The sequence below is a fragment of the Chanos chanos genome, chromosome 14, assembly GCF_902362185.1.
Source record: "Chanos chanos chromosome 14, fChaCha1.1, whole genome shotgun sequence".
Taxonomy (NCBI): domain Eukaryota; kingdom Metazoa; phylum Chordata; class Actinopteri; order Gonorynchiformes; family Chanidae; genus Chanos; species Chanos chanos.
Window position 1 is genome coordinate 8297960 of NC_044508.1, and position 13572 is coordinate 8311531.

The following is a 13572-nucleotide window of genomic DNA, read 5'->3' on the forward strand; positions in this document are numbered from 1 at the left end:
ATACACAATTCATAGTTACAGTGTAGTCCTAAATTCTGCAAAGGGTCTTAATATTGTTACCAAAAGATCAACATATTGCAGTGTTAGTGGCACTGTTTTATTAATCCAAAAAGGGCCATCAGCGGAATTTTATCTTCAACTGAAGCTGAATAATTAATCAATGGCATACCGAGGTTATACTGATCACGTTTTTTTTTTTTTTAGATTAAAAATCATAGACGGTGTTATGGATTTTTAAGGGTGGACTATATGACCAGAGCATTTAAACGAGAAAAAAATATATACTTGACCATCAAAGCAAGGCTGACACCAATTATTCAAAATATACAGTACAAAATATTCCTGGTGTGAACATATCATGTATTTGGCAGTGAAATTACAACACATGGTATGTCCCCACCATATCATGTATTTGAACTATGCATGAACGATTTGCATGAATAATTTCTCTGAAAATATATGATGACCAGACAGAGGCTTACTTAATGAATGTCAGAATGCTCGTAAAACTTCACATGTACAAAGCAAATGAAGTAAGGACATATAACTACATATCTGACAATAAATTACCAAACTGCCAATTCTTCAATTTCACAACTGATGTGTGGCTTTAGAAGCCAAAATCAAATGCATCAATCTAAGCTATCGAGTAAGATATTCAAAGGTCTCGGAATAACATCAGAAGAATTATACACACACACAAAAAAAAAACAGCTCAAGAAAAACAAAGAACTAAGATCATTTTACAGAATATTAAGAACAGATGTGTGGATATATACACATAGTTACTCAATAACGTCTTATTTTTTTGGTGGATAGAGGATCAACTGCAACATTTGATCACTTTTCAGTATAAGTCCTCGCTTTTTTTTTTTTTTTTTTAAAACTGCAGAGACCCAAAACAAATACTACAAGTGTCAGTCTGTAAATACACATAGAAATATATATATATATACCATATATAAACAAAGACAAAAAATAAAAGCAATATCTTGGGTTGCTTAGTTGTGCAAGTTCGTAGGATGTGACAAAAAAAAAAGGCAAATAGTAAAGGAGAATTATTTAAAAACATTCTCAAAGACGGGACACTTGTGACTCTTAAGCTTCTTCATAGCCTTTTTGAATTCTTTGCTTGATTTATCCCATTTGTGAATGCCGGTGAGAAGATATTGCTTGTCCACTTTGCGGCCCATGATAAGGTACGTGTTACTCAGATTGTCAAGTTGTGAGCAAGGACAGTCTGCTCCATTCTTCAGATAGAGAACCAGCTTCTTTAAGTCTTTCTTCTTCAGCGTTCCCAGCTTCAAGGCCTTCTTCCTCTTTTGCAGGATCACCTTGCGGTCCATGTTCTCCCGTTTCACCTCCTTAATCTTAGTCTTGATGGCTGGTAACAAAGCAGAACAAAGAAGAGTTTGCTGAGGAAGCACAAAAATTTGTGTGTGTGTGTGAGTGTGTGAGGGAGAGAAAGAGAGAGAGAGAGAGAGAGAGAGAGAGAGAGAGAGAGAGAGAGAGAACGAAAGAAAGAAAAAAAGAAAAAAAGAAAGAAAGGTTGTCCGCCATTTGGTTTAAGAGGAAGAAATCACACTTTTTGGAGAAATCTCACTGACTTCACCTCGTTCCCACAGTCACCTAGTGTAAATAACACTACACACTATGGTGATTATAGAAGGGACTGATCAAAAATCATCTTAATGAGGAGTAGTTGGTTGAGTGCACATCTCTGGTTTCTCAAAGGCATTGTATCTCCCCAGCAGTTGGAAGACTATATTTAAATGGACAGACAACCTAAAACAAAAGTGTTCTAGTGAAGCAACTGTCAAAGAAAATCGACAGTCTTTTGGCCGCAGTGGGCCAGCTGTGGTTACCACAGTGCTGAAGGCACTCACTGCATGGACCATCACAACAATCCACAAAAACACAGACACAGACGCACACACACATGGTCACGGAATCCTGCACTCTCAAAGTCCATACAGAATGGAGGGAGTTGGATTGCATGGGGGTATCAGAAGCAAAGTCCCAAAAGAGAGCAGCAGACAAAGAAGAGATTAGCCTGAGAGAAGGAGAGGGAGGGAGCGAGAGACCAAGAGAGAAGGGAGGGGGCATGGTCTTACAAGCAGAACTAAAAAAAAAAAAAAAATAGAGGCGCACAAAAGCAAAGCTAGGAGATGGAGAGATGAAGAGGGTGAGAGGATAACACAAGAAGTGTAAGTAAATATCAAGCTAGTGCTCAGAAGGTCTCAAAGCAAATAATGCCCATAATATGTCAAGCCTCTCCGTATGGGGTTCAGTCAAGTTAAGGAGCCAACAAGGAGATGAAGCTTCATCCATGAAAAGCCGTCTGTTATCATCTTTCCCAGGGGCAAAAAAGTTTCAAAATTGTACTTTGTCTGTCTGTGTCCATTGAGACCGAACTCGATCTGAGGTTTTGTTTCTGGAAATATCTTGAGCATGAGTACATGTCAGAGTAATGTCATTGCTCTTTAGTTGCTCGGAGACAGGCTCTCTCCACCTGGACATTTAATGAACAGAAATGAATATAAACCCTATACATAGAACTTTTTATCTTTCCTGATTTCGCTTGTCACTGAGAAGTACAAATGTACCACAAGCAAGTTCAGCGGGGTTACTGAAGTTTCACTACATGTCGTTACACGATTAAACCTCCTATCAGACCACTATACTGGCCACCTTCACTTCTTTCTTTCTTTCTGATCTTATCCTCCTCCTTCAGATTTATCACAAATCTGTCTGATCTTTGACTAAACTCTCTTTAACCTCTTAATCTTCTCATTTCCTTACCTGACTTACAGTCTGTATGAGTCAGCACCACGGTGGTCCTACACTGAACTTCCAAAGATGATCCAACTCTTTACGTCCTTTCAGAAATTCTTCGGTAAAAACATTGTTATTTTTGATCAACTCCAGTGGTCTATGGTCCAGAACCATGAACCTCAGGCATTTTGCCACCTTTTAAAGATTTTTTCCCCCAATTAGTGTCTTGGCTACAAAAGATCACTGGAAACAAAGGGATTCTGAACGAAAATGATCTACTAATAATCCCACCCGGCAGTTGTTACCTGTCAGTCAGAGAACCTCAATGAAACACATTCCTTCCCACATCCTGCCAAGCCTCGACTTATATTCTTGGTAACATGAACAAAAGAAAAGCAAAGCAGTGAAAACCAGATACTTAATTACCATCAGAATCTAGCTTCGTTTGCAAAGAACATAATGCTCTGAAACATAATTTTGGATTAAGAGTATGACAATAACATCCAGTCAAGAGTGAAACTTCTAGAAACCCTTCCAACCAAATCACTTTCTCACCTTCCCACATCTAATTAACATTAGCCAAAAAGAAAAAGGAAAAAAAAAAAAATCGGAGCAGTTTTTTTGCGGGCATTAGCGATCCACATGGTTGGGATTAGGACTTAATCCAGCATTACAGTTCCATGAGCAGATTCCATGAGAAGGCTTAGTGTTAAGAGGAATAATAATAATAAAAAAGGTCAGGCACTTCAATATTTCAGTCAGAAAATAAAGATTCTAGCCTGCCCCTGGAAAAAAAAAACACTTTATCAGCCTCAAATCCAGTCTTGACACGGCACTGAACTTCTCCTGCACCAACTGCTGCCATTCAGTCAGAGTGTAGCCAATAATAACTTTGCCTCCATACAGATCAGCATTAATACCCATTATGTTGCCCTGTGACTGAAGGCAAAAGACTACAGCACAATACTACCATAATTTGTTTATCTCTCTCTTCTTTCCTGCAACCAAGTACCTTACACAGGGCATCCAAATACTGTGTGGGCTTTGAGATGTTAATACAAAGGCGTAACCCATTGTGAACTTATGAAATAATGATAAAAGGATTCATGCAATGTAGTTTCCCAAAATTCACCATGGAGCATTCTTCCTCATTTAATGTCTGTATGAAAGAGGTGTTTGCTTCTAGATCAGTCACGGTCCCTAGAATAAGCAACATGACCACCTATGTGAGTACATATTTCATTCCAATTGCACTACATTTTCCTACATACCCACAAATATTTACACAATGCTAACCATATCACTTGTATATATCTGGGAAAAATGTTCTACAAACATTTACACTTTGAGTTTGAGTGTAGCATAGCTTGTTAAACAGTCAGGAGAGTTTTGAGACTTATACAGCTTCAATGAAATCTTGGTATGAAAAAAAAAAAAAAAAAAAAACCTGGGCATATCTCATTTGGGCCTCTCAACCCAAATAACTACTTTATCTTCGACAGCTATGGTAAATATTTGGCCACGTAAAATTCTGTCCAGTGTCTGCTAACACGTGTTTTCAGGGTCTACTTTTACTTAAAGTAAACAACATGAACTCACGTCATCATGACCTCCGTTTGCTCTCAAAGACAATAAAAAAAAGACATCATCAACCATAATAAACAACAGAGTGAGAATTGATCATTAAATTTCAACTTCTATACTAATAACCTGGGGTAGCTATAAACACCCCTCCACCTCACTACTACAAATTTCTTTCAAGCCCAAATTTGACAATTCTAGGGCTGCTCATCATGAAATCTTTGAGTAGCTGAAGTGGTAGTGTTTACATATAGCTGAAGTAAAAACCTGTATACAGGGTGAATCTCACAGTAACTGGCTTCCTTCTCTTGTCCTTAAGGTTGTAGACAGCCAGGCTTTAACTTTTGTTCCTGACCTTTGCCCTTGTTTCCTAAGTGACTCTAGAAAAGGAGACAGGCCATCAGACTGAGTCATAAACACAGCAGGTCGGGTGAGCTGAGAGCATTCAGAAACACTGCATCTCTCAAAACCAGTAGAAGTGGATATTTCTAGAGAGACAGTGCTGGGCAGGACAGCGTGCTTTACGGCTCGGACTCTGAGCATGCGTCATCGACCACCGAGAATCAGCCAACAAAAGTCTAAACAGACACTCCAGTGTAAGGCTGCAAAATTTAGTTGTAAAGGAACTCAATAAAAACCAAGCAGGGAGTGAAATTGCCTTTACCATAAAAGTCTGCCCCGGATAAGATGTCAGAGCACATTCGGTTCTCGTATCCTCATCAAAGACTTCAAAGACCACAAAATGTTTTCACTATCTCCGGTGGAATTTGAAATGTCTCATAGCTCTCCTGACTTTGGCCTCTCAGACAAAGAACAGTGAGTACACTTGTAAACAGTCATCAGCTGATGAACTCATTAGTACTTCAATAAAGCTTAACTACACAATAACCAATGGTGAAGAAGAATCCCATCTCTTTGATAAAATGTCTAAAGCTCTCACAGAACTAAATGACGATCAAGCAACAACTTAGGAACCAAAACCAATAAACCATGGATTCATTCAGCTTAGATATTAAATCAGAAAATGACAACTAAAGCTGACAACTGAGTTGATGTAATGTGATAGTCACCTTCTGTAAGTGTCACGGACAAACATACCATTTAAAATGTAAAAAATGGTACATTTTCTGGAACATTCTCATGTTTGCTTTGTCTCCTCTATTAATCGGTGATTAGAATTAAGGAAAGACTTTGAGTTTGGGGTTTGACAAAATGAGTTGTTGGCCACTATGTATTTGCTATTATTTATTTATTTATTTATTCATTTATTTATTTTACATCCCATAGACTGTTGGACAAATCGTTAGAGGAAACAATGTTGGTAATCTGAAAGGATATTAAAACATATGTTTATGTAGGGCTCAAAGATTAGCATTAGCTTAAAGCCTCTTGCTAAAAACCATTAAGTCTAATTCAGGAATAACAATTCATTCAGCCTAGTGCCTTGCCTGGACATCTTTATGTAAACTGGCGCATGTGAAGTCCCTCCCACCCCCTCATCACCCCCCCCCCACCCCACCCAACCCCAGGAGGGACTAAAGGGTCTCAATCCAAAGAGCTCCAAGCATTTGTTTTCCTTCTTTGTGAAGGGAGGCAGGAGGCTAAATTCTCCTTTTGTTGTGGATCTCCTGCTGTGGTCTGCACTCTAATGGCAGCACTTATAGCCTCATTTAACCGTCATCGTCGGTAACTCTGCCCCATTCGCCTGCACAAACTCAGATTATCTGGCATTAAAGATCTCATGACAGGATATCACAACACCATTCGTCTTAATTACCAATGCAACACAGACATTAATGGCCCCATTGCTTTGTTTGGTGCGCCACAATGGCATGAGACAATTTCAACTGAATTTCTTTCCATCTTTTTTATCTTTTTTTTTTTTTTTTCTGATGGACAAATATAACTTAATACATTCACCAAGCATGGTCAAAACCAGTTTCGACCAGAAGAGTCTGTGGGTCAAAACTATTTCATGCTATTGGAAACTGTGTTAGCAAGAACAGCGGGAGGGAGAAATGGAAAGAAAGAAAGAAACTCCCTTCCTTTCTTGTGTTTCTTCTGGATGTACAGTCATTTTAAACAGCTGAGTGCAGATTTAATTAAGAGTGGCCTTTAATCATGAAGTCCAAGAATGCATGGTAGTCTGTTACTTAATTGAAGACTAAGACAAAGAGAACCGAAGAACAATAAAGGAATAGTAAGCATGTGCAATTTATACAAACGAAATTAAACATTTGGCACTGTTATTTTGTTTACTGGCACCTACTCAGTGAGACATACTGGAGACTTAAATCTGAGTTCATGGTCTGAATCTATGCAGTTTCACAATGTTGAATATTCTAGAATTCACTCAGTCATCACTTTGCTGTAGTCACAGTAGGTTAGTTAGCTGCAGGTTCAGTTAAGCCTATGAAGAGGACCACCAGGAGGTCAGTTTACCTAATGTAGGGGTCAGAAGTGGGGTCGTTGTCACGGCCACAGGGACCAGACAGGAGAACAAACATCCCAATTTACAGCTCCCAGCTAACTGCCAAATAAAGGTTTTAGTGCCACTCTGAATTACCTCAATTCATTAGTTACACAGTGCTGGCCCCCAAAAAGGTGTAATCCAAACCATGACACAGATTTACAAGGGGTAAAATATTCAACAGCTGTTATTTCTTAGATGGAAAATAGTTGTCTTTCTCAATTTAAACATAAGATTTTAACAGGACCGACATACAGTAGCCAAGAAAAATACGCAAATGTGTAAAATAGCAATAAGCACTCAAAAAACTGCCAGAAATGGAATGATTCAATCATTTTGCCATAAATCTTGGTTTGGCTATGTATTGTGCACCACTGATATCTTCAGAATGACAAATGTAACATGTAACTAAATGGTTTCTACCCCTGCAGGCTCATTTCACTCCACACATTTATAACTTTGTACATAATGTCTGTTATTACTGATTAGTTACGACACGCATGTGCATTAACACACGTGGCAAGGAAAGTGCATGTGTTTATTAATCTACTTTGAAATGATGCCCGCAAACTGAAAATTTAATCTGCATTTCACCAAAAAAGAGACAGAAAGTGACATTTTAATGATGGAAAGTCGCTTAAAAAAATGCCACAGTAAGGTTCAAAACGCTGCCAAACAGCTTCTACGGGGCTTCAGAATAATTTCTGGCAGGTCTCCATTTTACAGGAAACAGTATCTGAGTGCTGTTACCACAGCCATGGACATGAATCAATCCTGTTTGCTTCCTATTCAGGCTAATATTTCATTCCAACGCTCTTTATTTTCTAGCCAACTTATTAACTGTAACCTACTTTAAGACACAAAGAAATGGTGAGAAGTTAATAAGATATAAAGAAAGGGTGAGAAGTGAGAAACTGACTGTTGCACCGAACGTATTAATTTTTACACAGATGAGAATTAGTCATCCAAAATCTATGTTCAGGCCTTCGCGTGTCAGCCACATTATGTTTTCATTAATGTAACGTTTCATTAGTGTTTCATTAATCTCTGATGTTAATAACTGAAAGGCGCTGCTTTTATTTACTTCTCCACAGAAGGAGTGAACATTCAAAGCAAGAGCAAGGGGATGGTATACATAGCTCTACCACTAATCACCAAAAAGATATTTAAAAAACACAATAACTCTGAGCAGTAAAAACATGCACATTTTATGAGAAGTATCCCTTGACTTGAACAATATATCTGCTGGTTTCATGTAGACATAAAAAACATGCAGACATTAAAAGTTAAAAGTGTACTCATACAGTTGTACCGAAGAAGCAGAGACTTTGGGATTAGCAGCACTCTTCAGCATAAGGTGCTGAGTTTAATATGTGCAGAATAAAATAGGTACCTGTGGTTTTGGTCGTGGACCATGTAGCTTTAGCCAAGTACTAAGGCCAGAGTATGTCAGTTTGGAAATGTGGAGCTTTTTCTTTCTTGGAAGCATGAAGTGGATCACTTTCCAGCACAAGAAACAGAACACTATCTTGGCACAGATGTGTGTGTGTGTGTGCATGTGTCTGTGTATGTGTGTGCGTGTATGTATGTGTGTTTGTAGTTTGTATGTGTGTGTGTGTGTATGTTTACTTACCGAACTCACTGGCACACATGTGCTCCAGAATGGCATCCATTTTCATTTCATTATCACAGGGAGGGCAGACTGGAGAGTAACCTTAAAGAGAGGGAGAGAGGGGGGGGGGGGGGGAGAGAGAGAGAGAGGGAGGGAGAGAGAGAGAGAGAGAGAGAGAGAGAGTAAGTAAGCTGGAGCAAGAGATTACTATCAAACCATTAGAAGATATCCACTGCAGATATCAGACTACAAAGTAATGGTGACCAGTCTTTTCCAGCTCATACATTTTCCTTTTGTTTTCTCAGAGCTCCTCTTTGGCTGCCCACAGAAGCACACAGGTACAAAAAGATTTTGGAAGAGGAATACAAAACTCTGAGAAGGTCACGTTGTTTTCTTAAGCTTTATTTTAATTTGTTCGCTTTATATTTCTTTGTTTCAACAGATGCAAATGTTAGTCACAAACTGTAGTTTCTGACAAACCTGGTCAACTCTTCCCCTCTGGAGCAAATGACCCCAAACCAAGTTAATCCTGTGATTTAGGTTGCGAATCACCCCTTTAAACCTGTCACAGGGATGTTAATCCCTTTCTCAGTCTTTTTCTGAATAATGGTAATTTGGAGCAAACAAAAAAGAAACATGCCATTTACACATGCAAATTGCCAACTGTTGCAGATTATTCAGAGCACAGTGGAAGGGAGAAGCCTTTAAAAACAGTTAAGGGCAAGACCCCAGGAGTAGGACTGGCATAATTAGATTGACTGTTGTTGCCAAGGAGGCCCCCTGTAGTCATGGAAACAGGAGCATTAAACTGAGTCTGTAAAAAAAAAAATCTTTTAACCGCTAGCCATTTAAAATAAAGAATTACACCTTTTCCTTATGATTGACACTACCATAGGGTAAAACTGAGCACTGGAAATTATTAAATATTTATAATATGGAGAATTTTTTTTTAAACAAAATGTCACAAGTGTAAATTATAAAAGTAATTTGCTATTTTAAATTTGTTGTCTTTGTTACCAGTTGGTTTATCTGTGAGAGGCTTTTGACAGAATCTTGTGGAAATTACACCCAGGTGAAAAGACTATGGGAAAACAGGTGCTAAAGAGGGATTCAAAAGAACAACATTTTTCATGTCACATCTTTTCTAGTTTACATAAACTGTCACCCCCTTATTAGCTTTTTGTAGGTGAGAGAATTGCTTGTAAACTAACACTGTGATAATTAAGATTTCACATACTGGGAAAAACAGTCCACAACAGTCTTCATATGATAGTCCTCCAGGATATCAATATTACCATTTACATTAATCTGTAAAAAGGTTAAAAAGCAGAAACTTTTGTTTGGGGAAAAAAAAAAGCTAAACAACTTCATTTAAAGCTATTTGCTTATTTGGCCCTGATAGAGCATGCTGAGAAACACTTCTGGCATCATTTCCCTGAGCTCAGGAGAGAAAAGTGAGTGAACAAATGGTCAATCTCTCACTTACAGAGACGGGGTGAGTAGCCCCTGCCTCTGAAAGAGAGACAGACAGAAAGTGTGTGTGTGTGTGTGTGTGAGAGAGAGAGAGAGAGAGATGCGGGGGGAGAAGGAACAGAGCATGGCCTGTGCCCAGGGTTGGGAGGAGGGCATGACAGTGGGTTTATTTAGCCCTCGTGCTGACACCATGTGATAACAGGTGAGGTTACGTGGGACTTACAGGTTCCTTGTGTGGTCCTGGAGAAAATGGAGTTTTCTAGTTTTAAAGCTAACATGACCAGCTCAGTATACAGGCAGGCAGTGTGTGTGTGTGTGTGTCTCACTTCTGTTTTTTTTTATGCCCTTACTTAAACTGAGGCAGTACTTATTCAGCAGTCAGCCTGTCATTGTGTATGTCATAAAAATCTCTAAAAGCTTCTTTCTTTATAAATGCCTTCCCCAATATCAAATTTAAGGTACAGAGATAGAATGTTTCCCCTCCATCCACTCATCACTCACTCACTCCCACACACACACTCACACACACACACACACACACACACACACACACACACACACACACTCACATACAGTAATTTATGAGCTCTCTAAATCATCCTGTTGTACTTTCCCTACTTTGGGATATCCTGACAACTAGATGGTGCTTCCAATCTTTCCAAGTGCTGCCTTTGCCAGAAATGCCACCACTGTGATAAAATGCACCCTATGATGGGAACAAGGGATTATCAATGAGGAAAAAAAGAGGTTTCCTATATGAATCCTCTCCAAAGCCATTAAACATGAGTCGTTTTTATGATTTCAAGTGTTTTATCTTAGCATGGAATTCAAAACGGGGGGGGGGGGGGGGGGGGCGCAAGAGTAGACTTTTTTTGTCTCTGTACGCAAACAAAGGACATAGGGATTTTTATAATTAGAATTTTAAATTTCTGCATCGGCGGAACCCTTGAATTGAAACAGCTGTTTAGAGCTTTTTTCCCCTTCTGTTTCTTTCTTGTTTTTAACTAAAAAAAGGGGGGGGGGGTAGTTCCAGACACATTATCTAAAGAAAGACGATGTTAATATCAAAAGTCTAATGGTTGGGCAGGATTCGAAGACTGTTGGTAATGTGCCCTGCTAGCCTTTGAATCCAAAATGCACATACAAGGTTGATAAGCCTTTCATCTGAGTCTCACAGATTCTCTTTCTTCTAATTTTTTCCTCTTAAAATATCATTTTCACAAGCAGAAATGAGTGATATGAAAACTATTTGTCAAAATAACGAAGTACAGCACTTGCGAAATCAAATAAAACGAAGAGATATTTAATAGCATGTGGTTGGATAACTTCCCAGTGTTGTTCTGGCCTTGAAATCAACTAACACCCTAGAATCAATTGCTACCAGCTGCTAAACAAGCGTTAAAGAGTAATTCAATCAAGCTGCTATTGAACTGCTATTGTGACAGTGACATATCCAGCACTCTGCTTTTTTGTCCCAAAATTCAAACCAGAATCTGATTCCCAGCTCAAAATCTTACCTGTTCAAACAATAAACCACTTCTTATAACGTTTTTTTTCCACTACTCGTTTGTGTGGACAACATTTAAGCCAGCATTTTGGTTAAACAGTAAACAACCACTGCAGGCTCTTTAAGCCTATCTCCGTGTGATTAAAGCTAAGGTATTGTTCCTCTCCTAAGAGATAAGGTAAAATTGCTCTTTTACAGTTCAGCTCCATTAAAATCACTGGCTCGCTAAAGATGAGGTTAAATGAGCATTCAGACTGATAGCGTATCTTTTGGGGAACAAAAGGTGGGATAACCATGCATGCATGAAAACCCCCAAACAGTCGCTGGCCACTGAAATAACATCGCAATGCCTTTTAAAATCAGACGTGCCATCATTCCCAAGTAAGCAAAAGGTGTGGGCGTGTGTTTGTACTAAATGACCCTTAATGTATGCAGAATTACGTTTAACCTACACTTGTGGGTAATATTGCACTTCACGCTTCTTATTTTTCAGACTGGAGTTTCAATGCATTTAGCACGTTGGGTTTTAACTGTAGCGTTGTGTTATATCCTAACAATTGATTTAGAATAGATATACATGCAACGTCTACAGGAAAATGGCTTGGTTTGTCCAAATCTTTTCTTCTCTAAGTAACGTAACATTTACGCTCTGATTTTTCAATGGAACTCATTCAGTTCATACACAAAAAAATTACATCAGGTGAGGACGGCATTACACATGTGCAAATTTCAGCCTTGTGAAGTCTAATTTGCGGATTGCGCACAGCAAAACTTTCGAACTTTCAATTAGAGAATACACACTTTGTAGTAATATTGGTTTGTTAAATATTTGGTGGCATTAACATGCAAAATAAAAATATTTACCGGCCGGTTTGGATGCTTCTGTTACATTAGGAGCGCTGATACACACATCATCCTGTGGAAATTTATCACAGGTAAGCATCTCTGGCCAGGGGAAGCCAAACGCTTCCATGATCGGTGTGCATCCATCACGGACGTTCTCGCAGAGCCAACGGCAGGGATAGATGGGCCGCTCCAGGCAAACCGGCGCGAAGAGCGAACACAAGAACACCTGGGTGCCAGGATGACAGTTCTTATGAACGAGCGGTACCCAGCTTCCCGCCTGTTGCTTTACCTCTGCCATGCTCTCGTGCTCCAGTAGGTTAGGCAACAACATCTGAGTGTATCCGACATCATGGCAGAGTCGCAGGTCGTCTGGAATGTCCACGCATTGCGGCGGCTTGTCGTAAATGCGACCGGTATTATACAGATCCGATTTCCAGCTGAGGTACTCATATTCAGAGCCCTGACCCAGAGAAACCAGTGCCGTAGTCAGTGCCAAGGCAACGGTTCTCCAAACGCTCTGAGATATAAGTGACTTCATTGTCTTAATGGGAGATAATTATTCAGGATCCAGAGTAAATGCCGTCTCCCAGAGAGAAGAGATTACTGGAAAGTGAGCAGTCCTCTTTTGAGCAGGAAAAAAATGAGTGAAATGAATAATGCTGAAATTTACAGAATGGCCAGGAAGGAGTTTAAAGTTGCTGGAACTCCTCTGACGAGATCCAGAGACTGTTTGGTGTTTTCGTATTGCTGACTCACACAGCTGCTTGCCAACACAGGATTGCTTAAAATTCGCAGCGCGGAGGGAGAAAAGGAGATTGTAAGGGGCGCAGCGACCAATAGGAAAGTTTCTGCACCTTTTGGTGCTCATGTGTCAATCAAGTGCCCAATGACCCAATGACTAAGAAACAGACAAAAATATCCCCGCCCTCAACCAGAGCTATTGTGCAGAGGTGACGGCTGAAAAACCTATTTGTATGACTCGGCGATACTTAATTTACGAATACAGAATTTAAATCAGGAATTTTAATGAGCAGGTTCCTTCTTTCTTCAGTATATATTGCATTTCTAACCACGTTAAAACAATGCGTTCAGTACATTTTTTGTATTAAAACCGCATTGTGGACATGCAACCCATGATGAAATAGAAATGGTTTACTTGACTGAATTTTAAAGTAAGACAACCGACGAAATAATCGCCTTTCTTTCCAGATCCGTGAGCATAGCCTATCTGATATGTCCACAATATAGTGCATACTGACTACGAGATGGCTGGTTCAACAAACTCCTGATCTTTTTAAAGTAATGTTT

The 13572-nt window shown here is 39.3% G+C and overlaps 1 protein-coding gene across 1 annotated transcript; it reads right to left on the reverse strand.

The window, feature by feature from the left end:
* Positions 1 to 1058: 1058 nt before the first annotated feature.
* Positions 1059 to 12802, reverse strand: sfrp1a (secreted frizzled-related protein 1a). The gene is made up of 3 exons (XM_030791909.1): positions 12283 to 12802; positions 8460 to 8540; positions 1059 to 1384 (listed from the first exon to the last, which is right to left on the reverse strand). Exons 1-3 carry the CDS (start codon positions 12800 to 12802, stop codon positions 1059 to 1061), a joined length of 927 nt encoding a protein of 308 aa, XP_030647769.1.
* Between the last annotated feature and the right edge of the window lie 770 nt (positions 12803 to 13572).